Source organism: Nerophis lumbriciformis, linkage group LG11 (genome assembly GCF_033978685.3).
Source record: "Nerophis lumbriciformis linkage group LG11, RoL_Nlum_v2.1, whole genome shotgun sequence".
Lineage (NCBI taxonomy): Eukaryota > Metazoa > Chordata > Actinopteri > Syngnathiformes > Syngnathidae > Nerophis > Nerophis lumbriciformis.
Window position 1 is genome coordinate 20,070,828 of NC_084558.2, and position 20,914 is coordinate 20,091,741.

At 40.0% G+C, this 20,914-nt stretch overlaps 2 protein-coding genes across 4 annotated transcripts in view; one reads left to right on the top strand and one right to left on the bottom strand.

Annotated features, from left to right (window-relative positions):
* chrm3b (cholinergic receptor, muscarinic 3b) overlaps positions 1–5,389 on the top strand; it is a 32,180-nt gene extending 26,791 nt beyond the window's left edge. For all 3 annotated transcript variants that reach the window (XM_061967116.1, XM_061967115.1, XM_061967114.2), the window contains exons 5-6: positions 1,979–2,631; positions 2,733–5,389. In XM_061967116.1, coding sequence (XP_061823100.1) covers positions 1,979–2,631; positions 2,733–3,211 — 1,132 coding nt within the window. In that variant the 3' untranslated portion in view covers positions 3,212–5,389. The remainder of the gene's footprint in view (positions 1–1,978; positions 2,632–2,732) is intronic.
* Positions 5,390–5,753: 364 nt separating this feature from the next.
* dcxr (dicarbonyl/L-xylulose reductase) lies at positions 5,754–19,765 on the bottom strand. Its single transcript, XM_061967117.1, has 8 exons — positions 19,441–19,765; positions 16,131–16,228; positions 15,893–16,047; positions 11,399–11,441; positions 11,146–11,245; positions 10,983–11,047; positions 9,176–9,293; positions 5,754–6,458 (listed from the first exon to the last, which is right to left on the bottom strand). Exons 1-8 carry the CDS (start codon positions 19,490–19,492, stop codon positions 6,355–6,357), a joined length of 735 nt encoding a protein of 244 aa, XP_061823101.1. The 5' UTR covers positions 19,493–19,765; the 3' UTR covers positions 5,754–6,354.
* Between the last annotated feature and the right edge of the window lie 1,149 nt (positions 19,766–20,914).

Below are 20,914 nucleotides of genomic sequence, written 5' to 3' on the forward strand. Positions count from 1 at the left end.
TGGGTCAAGAAAACAGAGCTAGTTTAACCACCACACGTATTTAATAGGCGGGACGTGAGTCGGACACGACATCAGTAACATCTAAGCAATACTTTCCGGATGCACTTTAAGGTTTGAGTCGATACTGTACATCAGGGGTCACCAACGCGGTGCCCGCGGGCACCAGGTAGCCCGTAGGGACCAGATGAGTAGCCCGCTGGCCTGTTCTAAAAATAGCTCAAATAGCAGCACTTACCAGTGAGCTGCCTCTATTTTTTTAAATTTTATTTATTTACTAGCAAGCTGGTCTCGCTTTGCTCGACATTTTTAATTCTAAGAGAGACAAAACTCAAATAGAATTTGAAAATCCAAGAAAATATATTAAAGACTTGGTCTTCACTTGTTTAAATAAATGTTTTTTTTTTTTTTACTTTGCTTCTTATAACTTTCAGAAAGACATTTTTAGAGAAAAAATACAACTTTAAAAATGATTTTAGGATTTTTAAACACATATACCTTTTTACCTTTTATATTCCTTCCTCTTCTTTCCTGACAATTTAAATCAATGTTCAAGTAATTTTTTTTTTATTGTAAAGAATAATAAATACATTTTAATTTAATTCTTCATTTTAGCTTCTGTTTTTTCGACGAAGAATATTTGTGAAATATTTCTTCAAATTTATTATGATTCAAATTCAAAAAAATTATTCTGGCAAATCTAGAAAATCTGTAGAATCTGAGGCTTTTGACAAAGTTGCAGAAAAGTACTCTCAGGTTATAAACTGAGTTGGGCAAGAGTTTGAGAACAGGTTTTGTGACCTGGATCAGCTTGAGCCATGTATGTCGTTCATTTCTAATCCTTTCATGAACGTGGACATATCATGCATTGCTGAGCAGTTAAGTGCAACATTCAGCCTGGATGCTGAACAGGTGGAGATTGAAATTGTAACACTGCAAAATGACCTCCACCTCAAAGCCCAGCAGGTTGCACCAAACTTTTGGTGCCTTGTTGACACAGTAAAGTACAGTGGTGTATGCGCAGCAGCTATGAAGGTTGCAAGCCTGTTTGGTTCAACTTATCTTTGTGCATCAGCCTTTTCTGACATGAACTTCATCAAGAACAAACACAGAACACGCCTCACTGATGCACATCTGCAAGACTCACTCAGAGTTGCAGTGTCAAGTTACACACCAGAGTACAACACACTAGTTAACAGCATGCAATGCCAGGCTTCCCACTAACTGACAAGGAAACAGATAACAGATTTGGTGTCCAGTTCAAAGTGTGACATGATTTATTTAAAAATTTGAGAGTTGACTTTTGTATTTTACATGAGTTATTATTTGTACAAACATGGTGCAAAGTAATTCATGATTTGTTAAAAAATGTTAGTGGCTAGCTAGTTAAAATGGGATATTGTGATTTCACAAGACTGTTTTAGAAGTGATCATTTGAAAATGTTCAATTTGAAAAATGTGCACTTAGAGAAAATATACAAATAAAGTGTTGCATATTGATATTTATCTGTTTCTATATATATTTATTGTGAGAAATAATTAAGATGATCAGTGTTTCCACAAAGATAAATATCATTAATTATTAATAATAACATAGAGTTAAAGGTAAATTGAGCAAATTGGCTATATCTGGCAATTTATTTAAGTGTGTATCAAACTGGTAGCCCTTTGCATTAATCAGTACCCAATAAGTAGCTCTTGGTTTCAAAAAGGTTGGTGACCCCTGCTGTACATCAATCAATGATCCCAGAGAAAAATTTAATATAAAAAGGTAATGATACTTTGTCTCATGTCCAAGAAGTATTAACATAAAATTCCCCAATGCAGCTCATCCATAAATTGTATTTTATTTTACACAAAGACATTTCTTATTTTGAGTAGCCATGATGCCTTTATTAGAAATCTTTTAAGTACGATCTACACATTTCTGTAATGGCTTCTGAAAGGTGGTAGTATTAAGTCATCTATTTCTTCCCTTCAGGTATTTCTCTGTGACCAGACCTTTGACCTATCGTGCCAAGCGCACAACCAAGCGGGCCATGACCATGATTTGTTTAGCCTGGTCCATTTCTTTCATTCTCTGGGCCCCGGCCATTCTGTTTTGGCAGTATATCGTCGGTGAGCGGACGGTGCCGTCGAATGAATGCTTCATTCAGTTTCTGTCTGAGCCCATCATTACATTTTGCACTGCTATTGCTGCATTTTACTTGCCAGTCACTATCATGACAACCCTGTTTTGGAAGATCTTTCAGGAGACAGAGAAACGTGTTAAGGATATGGAGGGTCTTAAGGGTTCTGGTGCTGGAAAAAAACAAACTCAGGGGAGTGTAGCTGGAAGCGATGGTGCGAGCAATAGCCAGAAGGAGAAGTCTGCGTCATCGAAACAAATGAGTTCCACAAACAGGAGTGATGAGCAAAATCAGCTGCCTTCAGAGGACAAGGCTCACACCGGTCAGAGAACATGTGGTGCCTTCTTCATCCGGTGTTCATCCCTGCTACTAAGATGCCGTGGATCCAGAAGCGGTGATAATACTGCACCAGCAGAGCAGGGTAGCTGTGACAATCTTAACAACAATGAAGCTTCAGAGGGCGAAGAAGAAGTAAATGATGCAGACCAATCAAGGCTTCCTGCAGGTTGGACATAAAAAGCCTAACAAGACTTTCTAAAAAAACGTACCTCAAGGAAACAATGTCAAAACTAATGTCTTACCTTTCTGTCTATCTATTGTCTTTAGATGGGGAGAAGTCTAAAAGGGTGAAGAACAAAGATACCAAATCTCAGTCAAACCCTACACAGCCGGCTGAGACATCTCCCGAAAACACCTCAATGAAAGATGGGAGCACGGCAAAAAGGTTTGCCTCTAAATCCAAGACCGAGGTTAACAAGCGCAAGAATGAAAAAAAGGCAAATGACAAGAAAGCAGCACGGACACTGAGTGCCATCCTCTTCGCCTTTATTACTACTTGGTTGCCATACAATATCATGGTCTTGGTCAACACATTCTGCCAGGACTGTATCCCGGGAACTCTTTGGGAACTGGGATATTGGTTGTGTTATGTTAACAGCACAGTCAACCCCATGTGCTATGCCCTGTGTAACAAGACTTTTCGAACAACTTTCCGGGATATTTTGATGTGCCAGTGGAAAAACAAAGGCAAGCCTCAATGTCATCAGAGGAATCCTGCGGCTTGCCGGAAAAAAGATCAAAGGTAGACCACATGTAAGGTTAAATATAATTTGAATGGATTATAATGAGGAAATTGCCAAAAGTTTGGAAACATTAGGAAAAAAACAACATTCAAAAGACAGTACTTTGCAAAAGTCTTAGGCCTCCACTATTTTTATTGTTGGAATTATTTGATTGTATTAATAATTTGATTGAACAGTTCTTTTTACACAGTAAAGAGTAAGTAGTAGGTCTTACACAAAAACTATTTCAAACAAACTTTGTTGCTAATGAAGAATCCATCAAAATAAAGGGTCGTAATATTGCAGTTCAAGTTCTCAAAGAATTGGTCCACCCCTTCTGTCAGTTTATCATCCTCTATGTAAAAGGATGTAACCTGTTAACTAAGATATTAGATTTGGACTTGGCCTGCACTCTTTAAACTGACATTCTAGTTATACTGTATGTGGTTATCAAAGTGTAGCTAAAACATGGTAATTAATGGTGTGCTCAGACTTTTGTACAGTACTGTACATGGTCACAGTCAGTGTCAGAAATTCCTATGCACTCACCAAAGATTTGGGGGTTTGTAGCTTTTAGTGATTGCGTCATTCTTTTTCTGGACCAGTGTCCTAGAACAATTAATATTGCGACTTCGGGAAAAAGCAGTTACTGTATGACATTTTCTAACTGTTTCTTTAAAGTTAAATATGAAAAAACACAGACCTAATCGATGCCAGTGGTGCCTTACTAGTTCCTCATCTTACAATTTTTGGGAAATGTGAGTCTTTAAGTTGCGAGCAAAAATGTGGGTTAGGGGCCAGCTTTAGATACCTCCCCCCTGCTAGTTGGTGTAGCAAATGTCCCAGTGAACCCCATGATATACACCCAACGTCTCACTTTCTATCATTAGCTAATTGCTCAACAGACACAACTTTGTTTTTCTAACCATGGGAACAAAGAAACAGATTGTGAAGGACAGTGCTGAGAAGACGAAGTGGATGTTCTTCTTTGAATTAAAGAAATAAATCATCAACAACATGACTGAGGTTTGCGTTGGAAATGCAGTACGCGCACAACTGCTACAACCTGTGCCAAACTGACGAAGGAGCCGAAAAGCTATGACTATGCCAGCGTTATAATTATCTCTAAAGGGACAATATTTTTCCTAGAGAATAAGGAGAAGCTGTGGATGGTGTATTTGACATAAAAAGATCTTGCAGGAGATACTGTAAAAGTCTGCTCTCCAAGGTAAACACTGTACATCACAGGTGTCAAACGGCCGGCCCGCGGGACTATTTGAAAATCAAAATGCAGCTGACCCGCATGGAGAATTACAGCAAATAAGAACCTTAACTAACTACGAAAACACAGTTAACAGGAAACAATTGTTCCTCAGAGGCATCCTCAGACCTGCCAAGTCTTTCGGGTTCTGCGGAAGACTCCCAGAAACTCCCCTTGTCTGCCGACATTCTTACTGAAGTTACTAACCTCCTGGATTCTGCTGTTTTTGTATGCCAATAATATATTAATAAATAAATGATAAATGGGTTATACTTCTATAGCGCTTTTCTACCTTCAAGGTACTCAAAGCGCTTTGACAGTATTTCCACATTCACCCATTCACACACACATTCACACACTGATGGCGGGAGCTGCCATGCAAGGCGCTAACCAGCAGCCATCAGGAGCAAGGGGTGAAGTGTCTTGCCCAAGGACACAACAGACGTGACTAGGATGGTAGAAGGTGGGGATTGAACCCCAGTAACCAGCAACCCTCCGATTGCTGGCACGGCCACTCTACCAACTTCGCCACGCCGTCCCTATATTGTAGCTTTTGTCCGGATGTTCAAAGGATAACTAGGAGGTGGTTGATCAACAATCACTTAATAAAAACGAACAAAAACAACATCCTTGGCATCAGTTAATCTGAAATGTATTTTGAATTTTGGCCCCCTCTGCAAAGAGTTGGACATGCCTGCTGTACATCATTATTGCATTACTTTATTTCATAAAACTACTGTATTTGTTAGTAGTACATTCTATTGTATTGTTTTGCTACAATATTTGATATCTAGAAGTGTGTTTTGTCTTACTATAAAACATGTGACATGTTAAAATTGTGTTTTTGGGAGGCTTAGAACAGATTATTTGATTCCCATTAATTTCAATGGAGAATATTAATTTTAAATACAAGTATTTTGAGATGCTACAGTATCTCTGTCACAAAACAAATTAAACTCGTATGTCAAGGCACGACTGTACTATAGCCTATACACAAGCGTATGTAGGTCATTTTCTAACTCGCGAAATTTGGTCTGAAATGAACAAAACAAAATCAAACATATTTGTTTTCTAAATATTTGGATGTTTTACTTCATCACATGCAGAAAGACTTTACGATAGTGACTGTCCAGCAAATCAAGGGAATCATCAGTTCACTTTGATAAAGGTGTTGTCAAACTAAATTATTGTGTATGTTCCAAATACATTTTAATCCTAAGCATAACAATGCTTGAAAACATTCAATGAAGTTTAACAAATGAATGTACTAAAATATTAGAATAATTGCAAATACTGTAAGTGTGCTTCTGTCAATTAAAATTTAATGTAAAAATATATTTTGTGATGGAAATGACATTGTGTGGTGGAACAGACACGGCATTACCAACCATGTCCACTGTTAACACGAGGTGATTATGAAACATAACGTTATTTAAACTTAAAGTTCATGCACACGCACAACAGGTGTTACGGTACTAATTCCTGCTCTATGTGCAGAAACCTGCAGGCAAGTTGAAGTAATTTGACTTGTTGGAAGCAAAACGACGATAGTTTGTGGCAATCAATGCCATTATATACTGTACGAAATGTGTTTAAATTCAGTGTTTTGACCATAAAACTGTCAAACTTGGACATGGATGCTTTCTTTTATCCTTCATAATCAAGATACATTTGTGGGAATGAACCTGACGTGCCCCTGAGGCTCTGGGACCAGCTGTCTAATGTGATGTGTGGTGTATTCACATCCTGTACATAATTATATCAGACTCAATGTAACCACTACTGCCATCCATAGTGTGTGTGATTGGTTTGGTGTACCAGTCTTCAAGTTACAGTAAAGACTGGATCTGTTCCTCGTCTCAGTGTGTATCTATGTTAGATATAGATTGTTACCTATGGTGCTCGTTTAACAGGCCAGGAAGCCTCCATCAACTGGAAGAGTCACTCCATTAGTCATTGAGCTCTTATCACTCAGCAGGAACAAAATGCTGTTCACTACTTCATCAACCTCTGCAAAAAAAACACAAAAAGAAAGTAGTTAACACTTTGGTGAGTTTTAAATACATTAAAAGTTTAAATAGTAAAATCGAGCTTTGTTTTTTAAATGCAAAGTTCAGCAGGTGACCAAACATCAACTGTGTAAAGCTAGCCCCCCTTGTCCTGGCAAATATTAAAATACAATGCAATAAGTTTGAGCCATAAAACATTTTTTTGCGATGTTAATGTATTTCAAAAAGTGATGTCACTCGGCTCCCCCACCTTGTTAAAATCTTACCAAACTTGTCCCAACCATTTGTGCTGTCAAAAAAAAACAATTTGTGCTATTATGGTTTAAATGTTATTACCGTTTTGTTATTATTCATTCGTAGCCTCCACACCTAGTACACATCTCAATTTGTGCTATTGTTTTTTCAGTATCAACCCCGCACATCACTATGTGTGTGAATGACAATCAAACCTTAGAGAGGAACTGCACTTTTGCCTGCCTATCATTCACAATCATTATTAAAGACAACCACACTTATGTTCTTTTTTTTAATATAATCTAACTAGTAAATAAATGCAAGCAAAAGTCTGTCTATGAAATGTTGACAAAAACAGCCTAACCTTAAACCTCAGTAAAACTAAAATAATGCTATTCGGTAACAATAGAAGAGAAAGTCAAACACCAATCAAAATAGACGGAATCACTTTATATACTCTACTGCTCGCTAGTGTTACCAAATTATACCAGTTATTGTGTAGAAATATGGCGAAACAACTACAAAAGTACACTTCATTAACTAACGGTGTTTTAAAAAAGGTCAATTAGAATAACACATAGTGTTGGATATTAATGATGTGCGGGTCGATACTGAAATATCAATACCTCCGATACAAGTTCCTTATGCTGATATCGATTCTCAAATAAAAATATCCATACTTTTACTATTTTCCCACCACTTGTGGCAGTAATGACCATCTCAAACAAACAGAATAAGTCTAGAGCTAAAGCCATGGAGAAGTTTCTTAAGCGCCAAAAATATGACTAAAGTGGTGAAGCAGCAACACTTACTACTTTTAAAATTTTACCAGATACATTAGGTATATTTTCATAAAGTATTGGTATTGGAGCGGTATCGCCGATACCAACCGAAATGTTACTCGGTATTGGATCGGGAAAAAAAATATCAGTCACTATTGGATATAGCGAACACTCAAATTATTTATCTATTGAATCAAAAATGTTGAAATTCAACGACATGGGAATTTGCAAACAGCCAAAAATGTGTACAAAGCAAACTTCAACCTAAAACCAAAGAACGTACAACAATTCCGTACAACCGCTAAATGTGGGTCCTTAACATTAGCGCTTCTAATAACAATATCACTAATACCGTATTTTCCGAACTATAAAGACTATAAAGTTCTTACTTATATCTGTCAGTAAACTCGCCATGAAAGCGCTAAAACATACCGGTGTAGTGAGTTTACATTATTCACCCAAGGAACTTTAGGTATGAGAGAGTTCCGATGGGACGTTTTTTCACAGGACACATTTCCGGCGTTGTTATTGCACTAGTGAGCCACGGATGAGGAGATGCTGCTCCGTTATTGATTTAAGTAAAGTTTGAATGTCATTAAAACAGTTAGCTCCATCTTTTGACACTTTTTCCACTCCCATCCTTGCACGCTACACCGCTACAACAAAGATGACGGGGAGAAGACGCTGCAGAAGGTGAGCCACGTAAATAAGACCGCCCACAAAACGGCGCATCATGAAGCGACTGTCAGAAAGCGGCTTGAAGATGATCTGTAAAACATCATCTATGCAACATTTTGACCAAAGAACCACCATTACATGTTATGTACACCACAAGGAAGTGTTTTCACATTTGAAAAAAATAAATAAGATATGACTACTTTAATGTGCCTGTGCGTCTTATACAGGTATATAAAAAAAGATCGAAAGTAGACCATTCATCGGCAGTGCGGCTTATTATCCGGTGCGCCCTATGTTCTGGAAAATACGGTACTTGGTTAATATTCAGGTCACAAAATGTAAATGGGGTATTGTTGGCAGTTTTTTGGATGGTTATTTTGAGGGCTGCATGGTCTGATTACATGTAATGACGTCATGGCTCCCATTGGCTCCATTGTAAGCGGAATTTTAAGTTGGAATGCATTAAAAAAAAGTGTTTTTGTCTCTCATAAGGATTGGAAGGAACATTTTAAAAATGTGCAGTTCCCCTAAATAACATTCACACTATAATAGCACAACCGTTTTTTGACAGCACAAACATTTCGGACATGTTTGGTGATATTTGGACATGGTGAGGGGGCTGGCTGACATCACTGGTCAAAAATGTATTTTAGAATTACTTAAAAACCTAAACAACACAAACTGGCACAAACGAATAGCAGTGGAATTTCAATATTTGCAACGACAAGGTAGGCCATCTACACACAGGTCCAAAACCCTCATCATGCCAATTTTTGCAGGTACAAAAAAGAAGAATCAGGCAATATTAAAATAATACAAATACTGTGACTATAAAGTTGTAATATTACAAATAAGTTTCTATACCCCAAAAAAAAGAACTATTATACAGGACTATATAAATCCATTCAGAGGTTGAGAGGACAAGGTTAATCACAAGGAAAATTTAGAATTCCATGAATCAATTTCAAAAAAGCAAAATCCAAGCGATACAGTAAACAGAAGAGCCAAGTCTGCTGGTTCTGACCTGCAAAGCGGCCGAGCGGGATACGGGATGTCATGGTTTTGGCTTTTTCTGGGTCACTCCAACCTGAGCGTCCCATTTCCGTCATCACCACAGTGGGGTTCACACTGTTCACTCGGATCTATGGCAACACAACGTTGCATCTTCACTAACAGTCAAGAAGGACAATGTAAAGATTTAGTAAATAAAAGCAAGAAAATAATAATCTCTCGCTGCACATTTGTCATTTAGTTCACCAGAATATGCATCATAATATTTGATTTTAGGTTTTGGTTTGCAGAATTTTGCACATTTTTACGGCTTAATGAAATTGCCTCTATTGTTAATTAAAGTTTCAGTATGGCTCTGAAACTGAGTTGAACGACATCACTGTAATGGATGTTTCAGGTGTCTCAATTGAAGCATTTAGACTAGATTTGATAGTTTTCTGCAAGTCTCTATTGCATTTTATTACGTGTGGTGTACACTGCATCCAAACCTCAAGTGCGATGTATAGTTTCACCTTTCCGGAGCGCTGGACGTTAAACGGGTACTATAAAGTACCGCGGTACTAGTGAATTAAAAAAACGGTACTATACCGCTTCTGAAATATACCAGTACTTTTTTTAATTTTACGGACACGACGGCGCGCTGTCTTTGCAGGTAAAACGAGCAGAGGTGCATGTTAAACAACACATGCACAGAGTACTTACAAGCAGAAAGTGTGGAGACACTGAAGCGCCGCTCTGGCAGAGGAGCTTTAAAACCGCTAGCTAGCGGCTAACGTCCATCCGCAGTCGGCAGTGTTTTATCTACTTCTAAATCACTAATCCTCGCCTCTATGGCAACAAATAAACTATGTTTCTTACAAGTATCATCCCTGCAGGACAAGAAATAGCTAAACATGCTTCACTACACAACATAGGTGGATACAATAGCTAACCGCTAACAGCAAGCCCAGCGCAGTACAAGAGTGTATATAGTCGATACTATTATGATTGCATCAATATTTTTCGTATCACAAAATCTTTTGTCTTTTTTAAATGTTTGTAAACCCAGGAAGTATGTCCATGGACACAGGAGAGATTTAAATATGACCAATGCATGACTCTGTAACTACCTGGTATTGGATGGATACCAACATTTGTAGTATCACCCAAAACTTTACTAAAATATCAAACAACAAAATAATAAGTGAATATTACATTTTAACATACCGGTAAGTGTAGATGGAACATGTTAAAACAGAAAATGAACAAGTAGATTAATAATCCATTTTCTATCACTTGTCCCTCATAATTTTGACAAGATAATAGAACGGAAAATGACACAATATGTTACTGCATACGTCAGCAGCCAAATTAGGAGTCTTTGTAACCTGTTTGCTTACTTACTACTGAAAGAGAAGTTGTCTAGTATCTTATTAAATGCCAAAATTGTTCTTTGATTGCAATAAGAAACATATATTAAATGTATCATAAGATTATCTGTTAAAATAAGGGAAATAATTTTTTGTTTTTGTCCCCTTTATTTTGAAAAGTATAGAAAAGTATCGAAATATTGGTATCGGGACAACTCTGATCTGGGGAAGCAAGGAGACGAAAGTGTGTGTACGGGAGGTAAAACCTGTTGGAATTGTGTCAGTTGTTAGCAACATTGGCAATAAAAGTTCAAAAGAGCGTTGGACTTTGTGTGACTTCTTCTATAGGCTACAATACATTATATTACTTTAATTTGTTTTCACGTAAAAACACTTATTTTCAAAATGTGGCGGCTATGATATTGCGGTGGTGGCGCGCCACATCCAAGGGAAACCCCGAGTAGAGAGTACCTGATGAGCTCCCAACTCCAGAGCCATGACTTTTGTCAACATGTCCAGCGCTCCTTTACTGGCACCTGAAGGAAATACCATTTCATCTATTGTGACCATTCAGTCTAAAGTTATACCAACGAAAAGTCTAGAAAAAACAAAAGTAGAACATGAGTTTTCTTACAGTAGACAGTGTGGTTTCTGAGGGCACATTGAGATGCCTGGCTTGACACGTTGACAATGGCGCCTCCTGATCCTCTGCCCTTCATCCCAGCAGCCACAATCTGTTACAAAGATACTAAAAGTAGCCTCCTTTGATTCAAGACAGGCAATATCATTATGTTTGATTCAATACAACTGCCAAATATGCTCCTCATAAAAGATTGTGATACCGTGTATGTCTTTTTCCTTTACACATGTAATACAAATAAGCTTACCTGGGACACATGCAGCACAGCTTTCACATTCACATTGATAGACCTGCAGATACAAGACACTCCCTTTATTGAGTTTAGGTGTTTGATGATACAAAAAGTCTCTGAAACACATCTTTTAATCAATGTATTAATTGGTTAATCATATTCAGCCGTAAAAAAATATTAATGCTTACCAAGACATTTTGGGCAATTGTATGTGTGAACAGTTTAGGAAGGCCTTTTTCTGTTCAAATGGTCAAAGCAAGATCCATAAAAGTATGCTTGGATTACCGTAGTTAAGTGTACACAACCTCAAGCTCATCAAACACCTTTGGAATGAACCATTGCAGACCCGTTCAGTGACCTCTGACATCACAAATATTTTTCTGGAATAACCTCACAAACAGTCTTTAACATCATTCAGAACATCTAGTTTAGGTGTTAAGAGGCAAAGGGCAGGGGGGTACTCGGCCATGGCACTAAAAAGAGGCTAGTTAAGGACCGCCCCTGCACAGGTGTACGTGATTCTTATGCTGAACGTTGCCTGCCCAATACCACATTTTCTGGACTGTCGTAAAGGAAGTATACATCTGGATGGCTGTAAATGTACTCAGTGTTGATAGAAATAAGAGTAAGGGTCTGATCTACTAAAGTTTGCATATAATAAATAATGTGCAAACTTCATAGCGCACGCAGAGCAGAGGATTGCGTCTCTTAAATGAGCAAAATAAGGAGTGCAATTCATGTAGCGTGTTTGTCTTTATGAATATGCAGAATATATGCTGATTATTGGAATGCCCACAATACTGGGAGGAGATGCAAATATAATCATACAGCGTTCACAACGTGATTTATCAAGGCTTTGGCCGCTATTTAGCATGTTAAGAATGTGCGCGCAAACTGGCGCAGTTACAACTGTGACAAAGGAGGCGATCGTGCTGCAAAGACAAACGATGGACAGAAAATTCTCCATCCGTAAAAAATAATAAAACTATTGTCTAATCAGCAATATCATTTCATAATTGTATAGCTGCTGGCTGAATAAAACTAATTCAATTGATTTGTTTTTAGTCCTTATTTTTAATGCCTTCTTGCATGCATTTCTGGACCATTTCAGACGCACCATCACAACACCGGCGCTTAACAGCGCTAAAAATGGCAGTGCTGAAAATAGGTTCTGCTGTCTGGATCAGGGGGTTTTAACCTCCAGCCCTGACTTTTCCACTCAATTATTAACACCAAATTAGTGATCTTACTCTTGAAAAAAATAAACTTAAGGAATATAAATAAAAATATTTAAAAAATGTTTACCCTTGATTTTATTCATATTCAAAATTGTTGTCTAACCTACTTACAGTTTACAACTTTGTCAAATGGTATGAAATTGTGTTAATCACAAAGATTATTTATTCAACACATAAAACTGAGGCTTAGGTCAAGCTTATTAGAAAAAAAAGTTCTAACTAAATATACTACTTAAGAAAGGGTTCATAATTAACTGACGAAAAATCTATTTACATAAAATTACGTGTACGCTAAAATATACAGATTGACATAAGGGTGTCCATATGTGCACTTGGCACCAGGACACCCTAGGCCGCAGTTCCATGATCGACTTTGTAGTTGTGTCATCGGATTTGCGGCCTCATGTTTTGGACACTCGGGTGAAGAGAGGGGCGGAGCTTTCTCCCGATCACCATCTGGTGGTGAGTTGGCTGCGATGGTGGGGGAGGATGCCGGACAGACCTGGCAGGCCCAAACGCATTGTGAGGGTCTGCTGGGAACGTCTAGCAAAGTCTCCAGTCAGAGAGAGTTTCAATTCCCACCTCCGGAAGAACTTTGAACATGTCACGAGGGAGGTGCTGGACATTGAGTCCGAGTGGACCATGTTCCGCACCTCTACTGTCGAGGCGGCTGATTGGAGCTGTGGCCGCAAGGTAGTTGGTGCCTGTCGTGGTGGTAATCCTAGAACCCGCTGGTGGACACTAGCGGTGAGGGATGCCGTCAAGCTGAAGAAAGAGTCCTATCGGGTTCTTTTGACTCATTAAACTCCGCAGGCAGCGGACAGGTACCGACGGACCAAGCGATGTGCGGCTTCAGCGGTCGCGAAGGCAAAAACTCGGACATGGGAGAAGTTCGGAGAAGCCATGGAAAACGACTTCCGGACAGCTTTGAAGCGATTCTGGACCACCATCCGCCGCCTCAGGAAGGGGAAGCAGTGCACTGTCAACACCGTGTATGGTGACGATGGTGTTCTGCAGACCTCGACTGTGGATGTTGTGGATCGGTGGAGAGAATACTTCGAAGACCTCCTTAATCCCACCAACACGTCTTCCTATGAGGAAGCAGTTCCTGGGGAATCTGTGGTGGGCTCTCCTATTTCTGGGGATGAGGTTGCTGAGGTAGTTAAAAAGCTCCTCGGTGGCAAGGCCCCGGGGGTGGATGAGATCCGCCTGGAGTTCCTAAGGCTCTGGATGCTGTGGGGCTGTCTTGGTTGACAAGACTCTGCAGCATCGCGTGGACATCGGGGGCGGTACCTCTGGATTGGTTCTTCCCTTTAAGAAGGGGAACCGGAGGGTGTGTTCCAACTATCGTGGGATCACACTCCTCAGCCTTCCCGGTAAGGTCTATTCAGGTATACTGGAGAGAAGGCTATGCCGGATAATCGAACCTCGGATTCAAGAGGAACAGTGTGGTTTTCCTCCTGGTCGTGGAACTGTGGACCAGCTCTATACAGGGTCCTTGAGGGTGCATGGGAGTTTGCCCAACCAGTCTACATGTGCTTTATGGACTTGGAGAAGGCATTCGATCGTGTCCCTCGGGAAGTCCTGTGGGGAGTGCTCAGAGAGTATGGGGTATCGGACTGTCTGATTGTGGCGGTCCGCTCCCGATTCTGTTCATAACTTTTATGGACAGAATTTCTAGGCGCAGTCAGGGCTTTGAGGGGATTCGGTTTGGTGGCTGCAGGATTAGGTCTCTGCTTTTTGCAGATGATGTGGTCCTGATGGCTTCATCTGGCCAGGATCTTCAGCTCTCACTGGATCGGTTCGCAGCAGAGTGTGAAGTGACTGAGATGAGAATCAACACCTCCAAGTCCGAGTCCATGGTTCTTGCCCGGAAAAGGGTGGAGTGCCATCTTCGAGGACACCCTGCCCCAAGTGGAGGAGTTCAAGTACCTTGGAATCTTGTTTACGAGTGAGGGAAGAGTGGATCGTGAGATCGACAGGTGGATCGGTGCGGCGTCTTCAGTAATGCGGACGCTGTATCGATCCGTTGTGGTGAAGAAAGAGCTGAGCCGGAAGGCAAAGCTCTCAATTTACCGGTCGATATACGTTCCCATCCTCACCTATGGTCATGAGCTTTTAGTTATGACCGAAAGGACAAGATCACGGGTACAAGCGGCCGAAATGAGTTTCCTCCGCCAGGTAGCGGGGCTCTCCCTTAGAGATAGGGTGAGAAGCTCTACCATCCGGGAGGAGCTCAAAGTAAAGCCGCTACTCCTCCACATCGAGAGGAGCCAGATGAGGTGGTTCGGTCATCTGGTCAGGATGCCATCCGAACGCTTCCCTCGGGAGGTGTTTAGGACACGTCCGACCGGTAAGAGGCCACGGGGAAGACCTAGGACACTTTGGGAAGACTATGTCTCCCGACTGGCCTGGGAACGGGATCCCTCGGGAAGAGCTGGACGAAGTGGCTGGGGAGAGGGAAGTCTGGGCTTCCCTGCTTAGACTGCTGCCCCCCCGACCCGACCTCGGATAAGCGGAAGAAGATGGATGGATGGATGGATCTTAATAGTGTTTGAAGACTTGGCATAGAGAGCAACCGATGAGGCTCTTCTTTGGAATATCAATCTGTATGACCTGCCTTGGCTTTGGGCCAGCAAAACCAAAGTCCCAATAATAAGCCACAACATGACAAGGAATGGGTTCTTGAAGTTGAGGAACTTGCTTAAAATTGTCAATGACTTGAATGTAATGGAGGATGCAAAGAGAGCAGACCTATTTTGAAGAGTCAGGCCTTTTTAGAAACAGAGTAAAGCAAGGGGGTCTTACCCCAGCAAAACCAGGAAAGGTCTGCATTGATTAGCAAATGATTAATTTTATAGACTACCAGACAATTTGTTTTGGGCAAGCAATACCCTACAGGCACAAAAGTACATGATTTTCAAGGGAAGGGCACATTTACTGATCACAGGTTAAAAATTGGGGCAGCAGCAATCCTGCACAACTATTCTCACAGGAAGTCATATCAATTAAGCTCATGTCATGTATCCACAATGTTGAATATGAGTGTGTCAGTGGTCATTTTCGGCCATTCATTGTAAAAAAAAAAAAAAAAGAGGCCAAAAAGTCAATAAAATGATAACGTTTCATTATTAGGCGGTAATAAAGGGTCTAGTCAGAATTCTGCTGGATTAATGAAGATACAATGTAGGAGACTTTTGTCTATAGTTTACCACACAGTTGGAGTATGAAACAATGAGATTTTAAAAAACAATGATGTGTTTTTTCCTACTGGTCAAACTGCTCCGGTGTGACTTCAAGAAATGGCTGCAGGTTGGCATGAGCAGCATTATTGACGAGCAGATCAATTGGGCCCACGTTCTTGAGGGCCGCCTCTGTGGCACCCCAGTCTGCCAAGTCCACACACACAGGGATGATGGATGGACACTGTAGAAATATGGAACGTGTGGATTATGTAAAAGCATTAAAATATAATATAGTAGTTGTAATATATACAGGTCATCAATTACCTCCTGCACCAGACTGTCCAGGTCTGACTGTGTACGTGTGACTGATGTGACCTTTGCCCCACATTTTGCAAGAGCCAGAGCTGTGGCCCTTCCAATTCCTGAGATACAGAACATTTGACATTACAAACAAATTTACGTAACTATTGTGTGGCCCACAATAACAATGAGTTTGACGCCCCTATTTAAAAGCAGCACTAAGTAACTTTTCAACCTTCATAAAATATTTTCATAAATTTTGGGATGATACATGGACACCTCTGTCATGGACTGCGGGGGTCTGTGTAGCTTTCACCGGCACTTAGCAACTTTGAGGAGGGTGGCAGGAACCCTGTCGCACAAAAACTACAAATGTGCTGACTTGCTTTAGGGCATACTTCACTCCCCCTTTCCCCATCCGTTAAAAACACGATTCGATTGCCTACGTGCAATTACTGCTATCATGGCAGAAGCTGCAAAACAACCAAAGAAACTAAAGGTTTTGCCTGAGGAGACAAACAAAAAGAATAAGTCAGGCTACCCGCATAAAAGGACAGTCAAGGATCAACACATATATATATATATATATATATATATATATATATATATATATATATATATATATATATATACACACACACACACACACACACACACACACACACACACACACACACACACACACACACATATTATTATGTTAATATAGCCATCCATTAGTTTTCTACCGCTTATCCATTTCGGTGTCGCGGGGTATATTAATACAATGGATGTATAAATAATATAATTGGTATAAAGAGTATGTGAAAGTTCAACTCCTACCTTGTTTACAAACCCCGTTTCCATATGAGTTGGGAAATTGTGTTAGATGTAAATATAAACGGAATACAATGATTTGCAAATCCTTTTCAACCCATATTCAGTTAAATATATGCTACAAAGACAATATATTTGATGTTCAAACTGATAAACTTTTTTTTTTGTTTTTGCAAATAATCATTAACTTTAGAATTTGACGCCAGCAACATGTGACAAAGAAGTTGGGAAAGGTGGCAATAAATACTGATAAAGTTGAGGAATGCTCATCAAACACTTATTTGGAACATCCCACAGGTGTGCAGGCTAATTGGGAACAGGTGGGTGCCATGATTGGGTATAAAAACAGCTTCCCAAAAAATGCTCAGTCTTTCACAAGAAAGGATGGGGTGAGGTACACCCCTTTGTCCACAACTGCGTGAGCAAATAGTCAAATAGTTTAAGAACAACGTTTCTCAAAGTGCAATTGCAAGAAATTTAGGGATTTCAACATCTACGGTCCATAATATCATCAAAAGGTTCAGAGAATCTGGAGAAATCACTCCATGTAAGCGGCATGGCCGGAAACCAACATTGAATGACCGAGACCTTCGATCCCTCAGATGGCACTGTATCAAAACCCGACATCAATCTCTAAAGGATATCACCACATGGGCTCAGGAACACTTCAGAAAACCACTGTCACTAAATACAGTTGGTCACTACATCTGTAAGTGCAAGTTAAAGCTCTACTATGCAAAGCGAAAGCCATTTATCCACAACATCCAGAAACGCCGCCGGCTTCTCTGGGCCTGAGATCATCTAAGATGGACTCATGCAAAGTGGAAAAGTGTTCTGTGGTCTGACGAGTCCACATTTCAAATTGTTTTTGGAAATATTCGACATTGTGTCATCCGGACCAAAAGGGAAGCGAACCATCCAGACTGTTATCGACGCAAAGTTCAAAAGCCAGCATCTGTGATGGTATGGGGGTGCATTAGTGCCCAAGGCATGGGTAACTTACACATCTGTGAAGGCACCATTAATGCTGAAAGGTACATACAGGTTTTGGAACAACATATGCTGCCATCTAAGCGCCGTCTTTTTCATGGACGCCCCTGCTTATTTCAGCAAGACAATGCCAAGCCACATTCAGCACGTGTTACAACAGCGTGGCTTCGTAAAAAAAGAGTGCGGGTACTTTCCTGGCTCGCCTGCAGTCCAGACCTGTCTCCCATCGAAAATGTGTGGCGCATTATGAAGCGTAAAATACGACAGCGGAGACCCCGGACTGTTGAACGACTGAAGCTCTACATAAACCAAGAATGGGAAAGGATTCCACTTTCAAAGCTTCAACAATTAGTTTCCTCGGTTCCCAATCGTTTATTGAGTATTGTTAAAATAACTACTTTGGCACGTGTTGCAGCCATGAAATTCTAAGTTAATTATTATTTGCAAAAAAAAATAAAGTTTATGAGTTTGAAGATCAAATATCTTGTCTTTGTAGTGCATTCAATTGAATATGGGTTGAAAAGGATTTGCAAATCATTGTATTCCGTTCATATTTACATCTAACACAATTTCCCAACCCATATGGAAACGAGGTTTGTACTTCCGTGATGACCTCTTTAAAGTTCACTCAGAAATATCAAGCAGCTAAAATGTGCTAAACATGGATAAATGCGCAGAGTGTTGTTCCTCACAATGTATTGCAGTAGATTTAAATGGGTGTAATTGTGAATTATGAATGGTATGTTAATATTTTTTTAAATAATATCCACAAAGTTCAATGAGCAGTTTTGAGTTATGTGTGACCATGTGTATTGACTTTTTTTTTTTTTGCACCATGAGCGGGAAAGGTTGTTTGGATTGGGTCATACACATAGGCGCCGATCTACATTTCTGCCAGTGGGTGCTCGGTGTGTGTATTGAAAAAAAAAAAATAGACATTCAGTGAAGTTAATACCTCATATGATTTGTGGCTTTATTATTTTGTAAAACGGACCAAACTCGGCACAAAATTAACTACAACAAGATTTATTTTTCAAAAATGATTTTAAAGATTGAAAGTTGCCATCAATCCCACGTGGGTGCTCGGGCCCCGAAGCACCCACGGGATCGGCGCCTATGGTCATACAAGTGATTGATACTGTGCAAAGTTCAAAGTCCAATTTCTGTTCATTGATTTGCAGTTTTAATATTGTCGACAAGATGGTGGCAATTCAGTTACAGTTAAACTGTCAGATATTCTCAATTAATTAATCTCATGACACGTCGCGGGCCAATTTGATAACGCCGGCGAGCCGCATTTGGCCCGCGGGCTGTAGTTTGAACATCCCTGCTCTACACCCGCCTGGCCTCTGGGTCACGTGTTTGCAACCCTCGACAACAAACATTAACCTCAATGGAAAACGGAAAATATCGGTCCCATCACGCCAGTATCAATAAGACCGACATTTGTATCCTCCCACACTGCGTGACGGCATGACATACCTTGTAGTATCCAAACACTAGTTGTGTGTGCCGAGTGTGTAAATACCTTTTCCTGCTCCAGTGACCAGAGCTCGTTTTCCTTCAAATGAAATATTCATGTTGAATGAAGAAACAAATAAAAATCCACTTCCGAACGACTTGTTAATTTAACCTGAAACGAAATCTGACAGAAGTGTACATCTCAGTCTGCGCGGAATAAAGTTTGTTTCATGGGTGAACACACGTGATTGAAAGTTAGCTTCTAACCAAGCAGTGCGCCACATAAAGGGTCCGGTGGCAGGAAAAAAGGCCTCTCTTGGTTCCGTTTAGCTCACATTTGAAAGTTAATATTCAAACAAACTGTTTTTTTCTCGCAAGGCTGTCTTGCTCAATATTGGTCAGGTCGCTCCAAATATCTACACGGTCGATATCAATGAGAAAGCGGTTTTGAATCGATACCAACCTGATGAGAGAGCATATTTTTTCTGTTCGCAACTGTTTTTAATGTGTGATTTTGTTTCATCGTTGATATTGTCAACACAATGGCTTAAAAAACAAACTGAATTTGCAACACACTTCATGTACCGAAACCATACCCAACCCCCAGTGAAAGCCACAATGTCATATTTTTAACACCGATCACAAACGCCGATTCTCTCTGGTCAGCAGTTAATTATGTGTCTCCATACACAGTGTGGAGACGCTCCCCTAAACTAATAATGATCACCTCTATTACAGCAAATATACTGAATTTCTTAGTATCTTAAGTATTATTATCACTAGAGGATGGGGCAACAGGCTAACATGTTACAGAGAGAAAACCAGGCATGCTAAAAGGTATTCCAACATAGCTTTAAACACCAATAAATGAGTGCTTAGTAAAGTTCAGGACAGTATATGATCGATACTAGTGATCAGAGGGATAACAAAGTTAAAGTTAAACTACCACTGATAGTCACACACACTAGATGTGGTGAAATTACCCTCTGCATTTGATCCATCCCCTGGGAGGTGAGGGGAGCAGTGAGCAGCAGCGGTGGGCGCGCTCAGGAATCATTTTGGTGATTTAACCCCCGCTTCCAACCCTTGATGCTGAGTGCCAAGTAGGGAGGAAATGGGTCCCATTTTTATAGTCTTTGGTTTAAACTCACGAAAATAATTTTGCTGTTTTTGTTAAAAGTTTACACTCCAATAATAATTCCCTGGAAACAGGAGGATTTTGAGGGCAAGAAACTCAGGATTTAAATGAGTAGCAGATCGATATTTGGTTTTGTTCAATTATTGCTACTGATGACTTTGTTTTGCATTAACAATTGCATTTAAAAGAAGAGAATAAGTGTTGCCATTGTGCAACTGTCAATTATACCAACCATAAATGCATTGAGAAATATACAGTAAATCCATGCGATTGGTATCGGCTAAAATCACTCATGGATGACCGCTATCGGAATTGGCAGCAGAAACCCTTGATCGGAATATCCCTACTAAATGTGGTCTCCCAAGTCCGTAAAAAAATATACTTACCACAGAATTAAATAGCA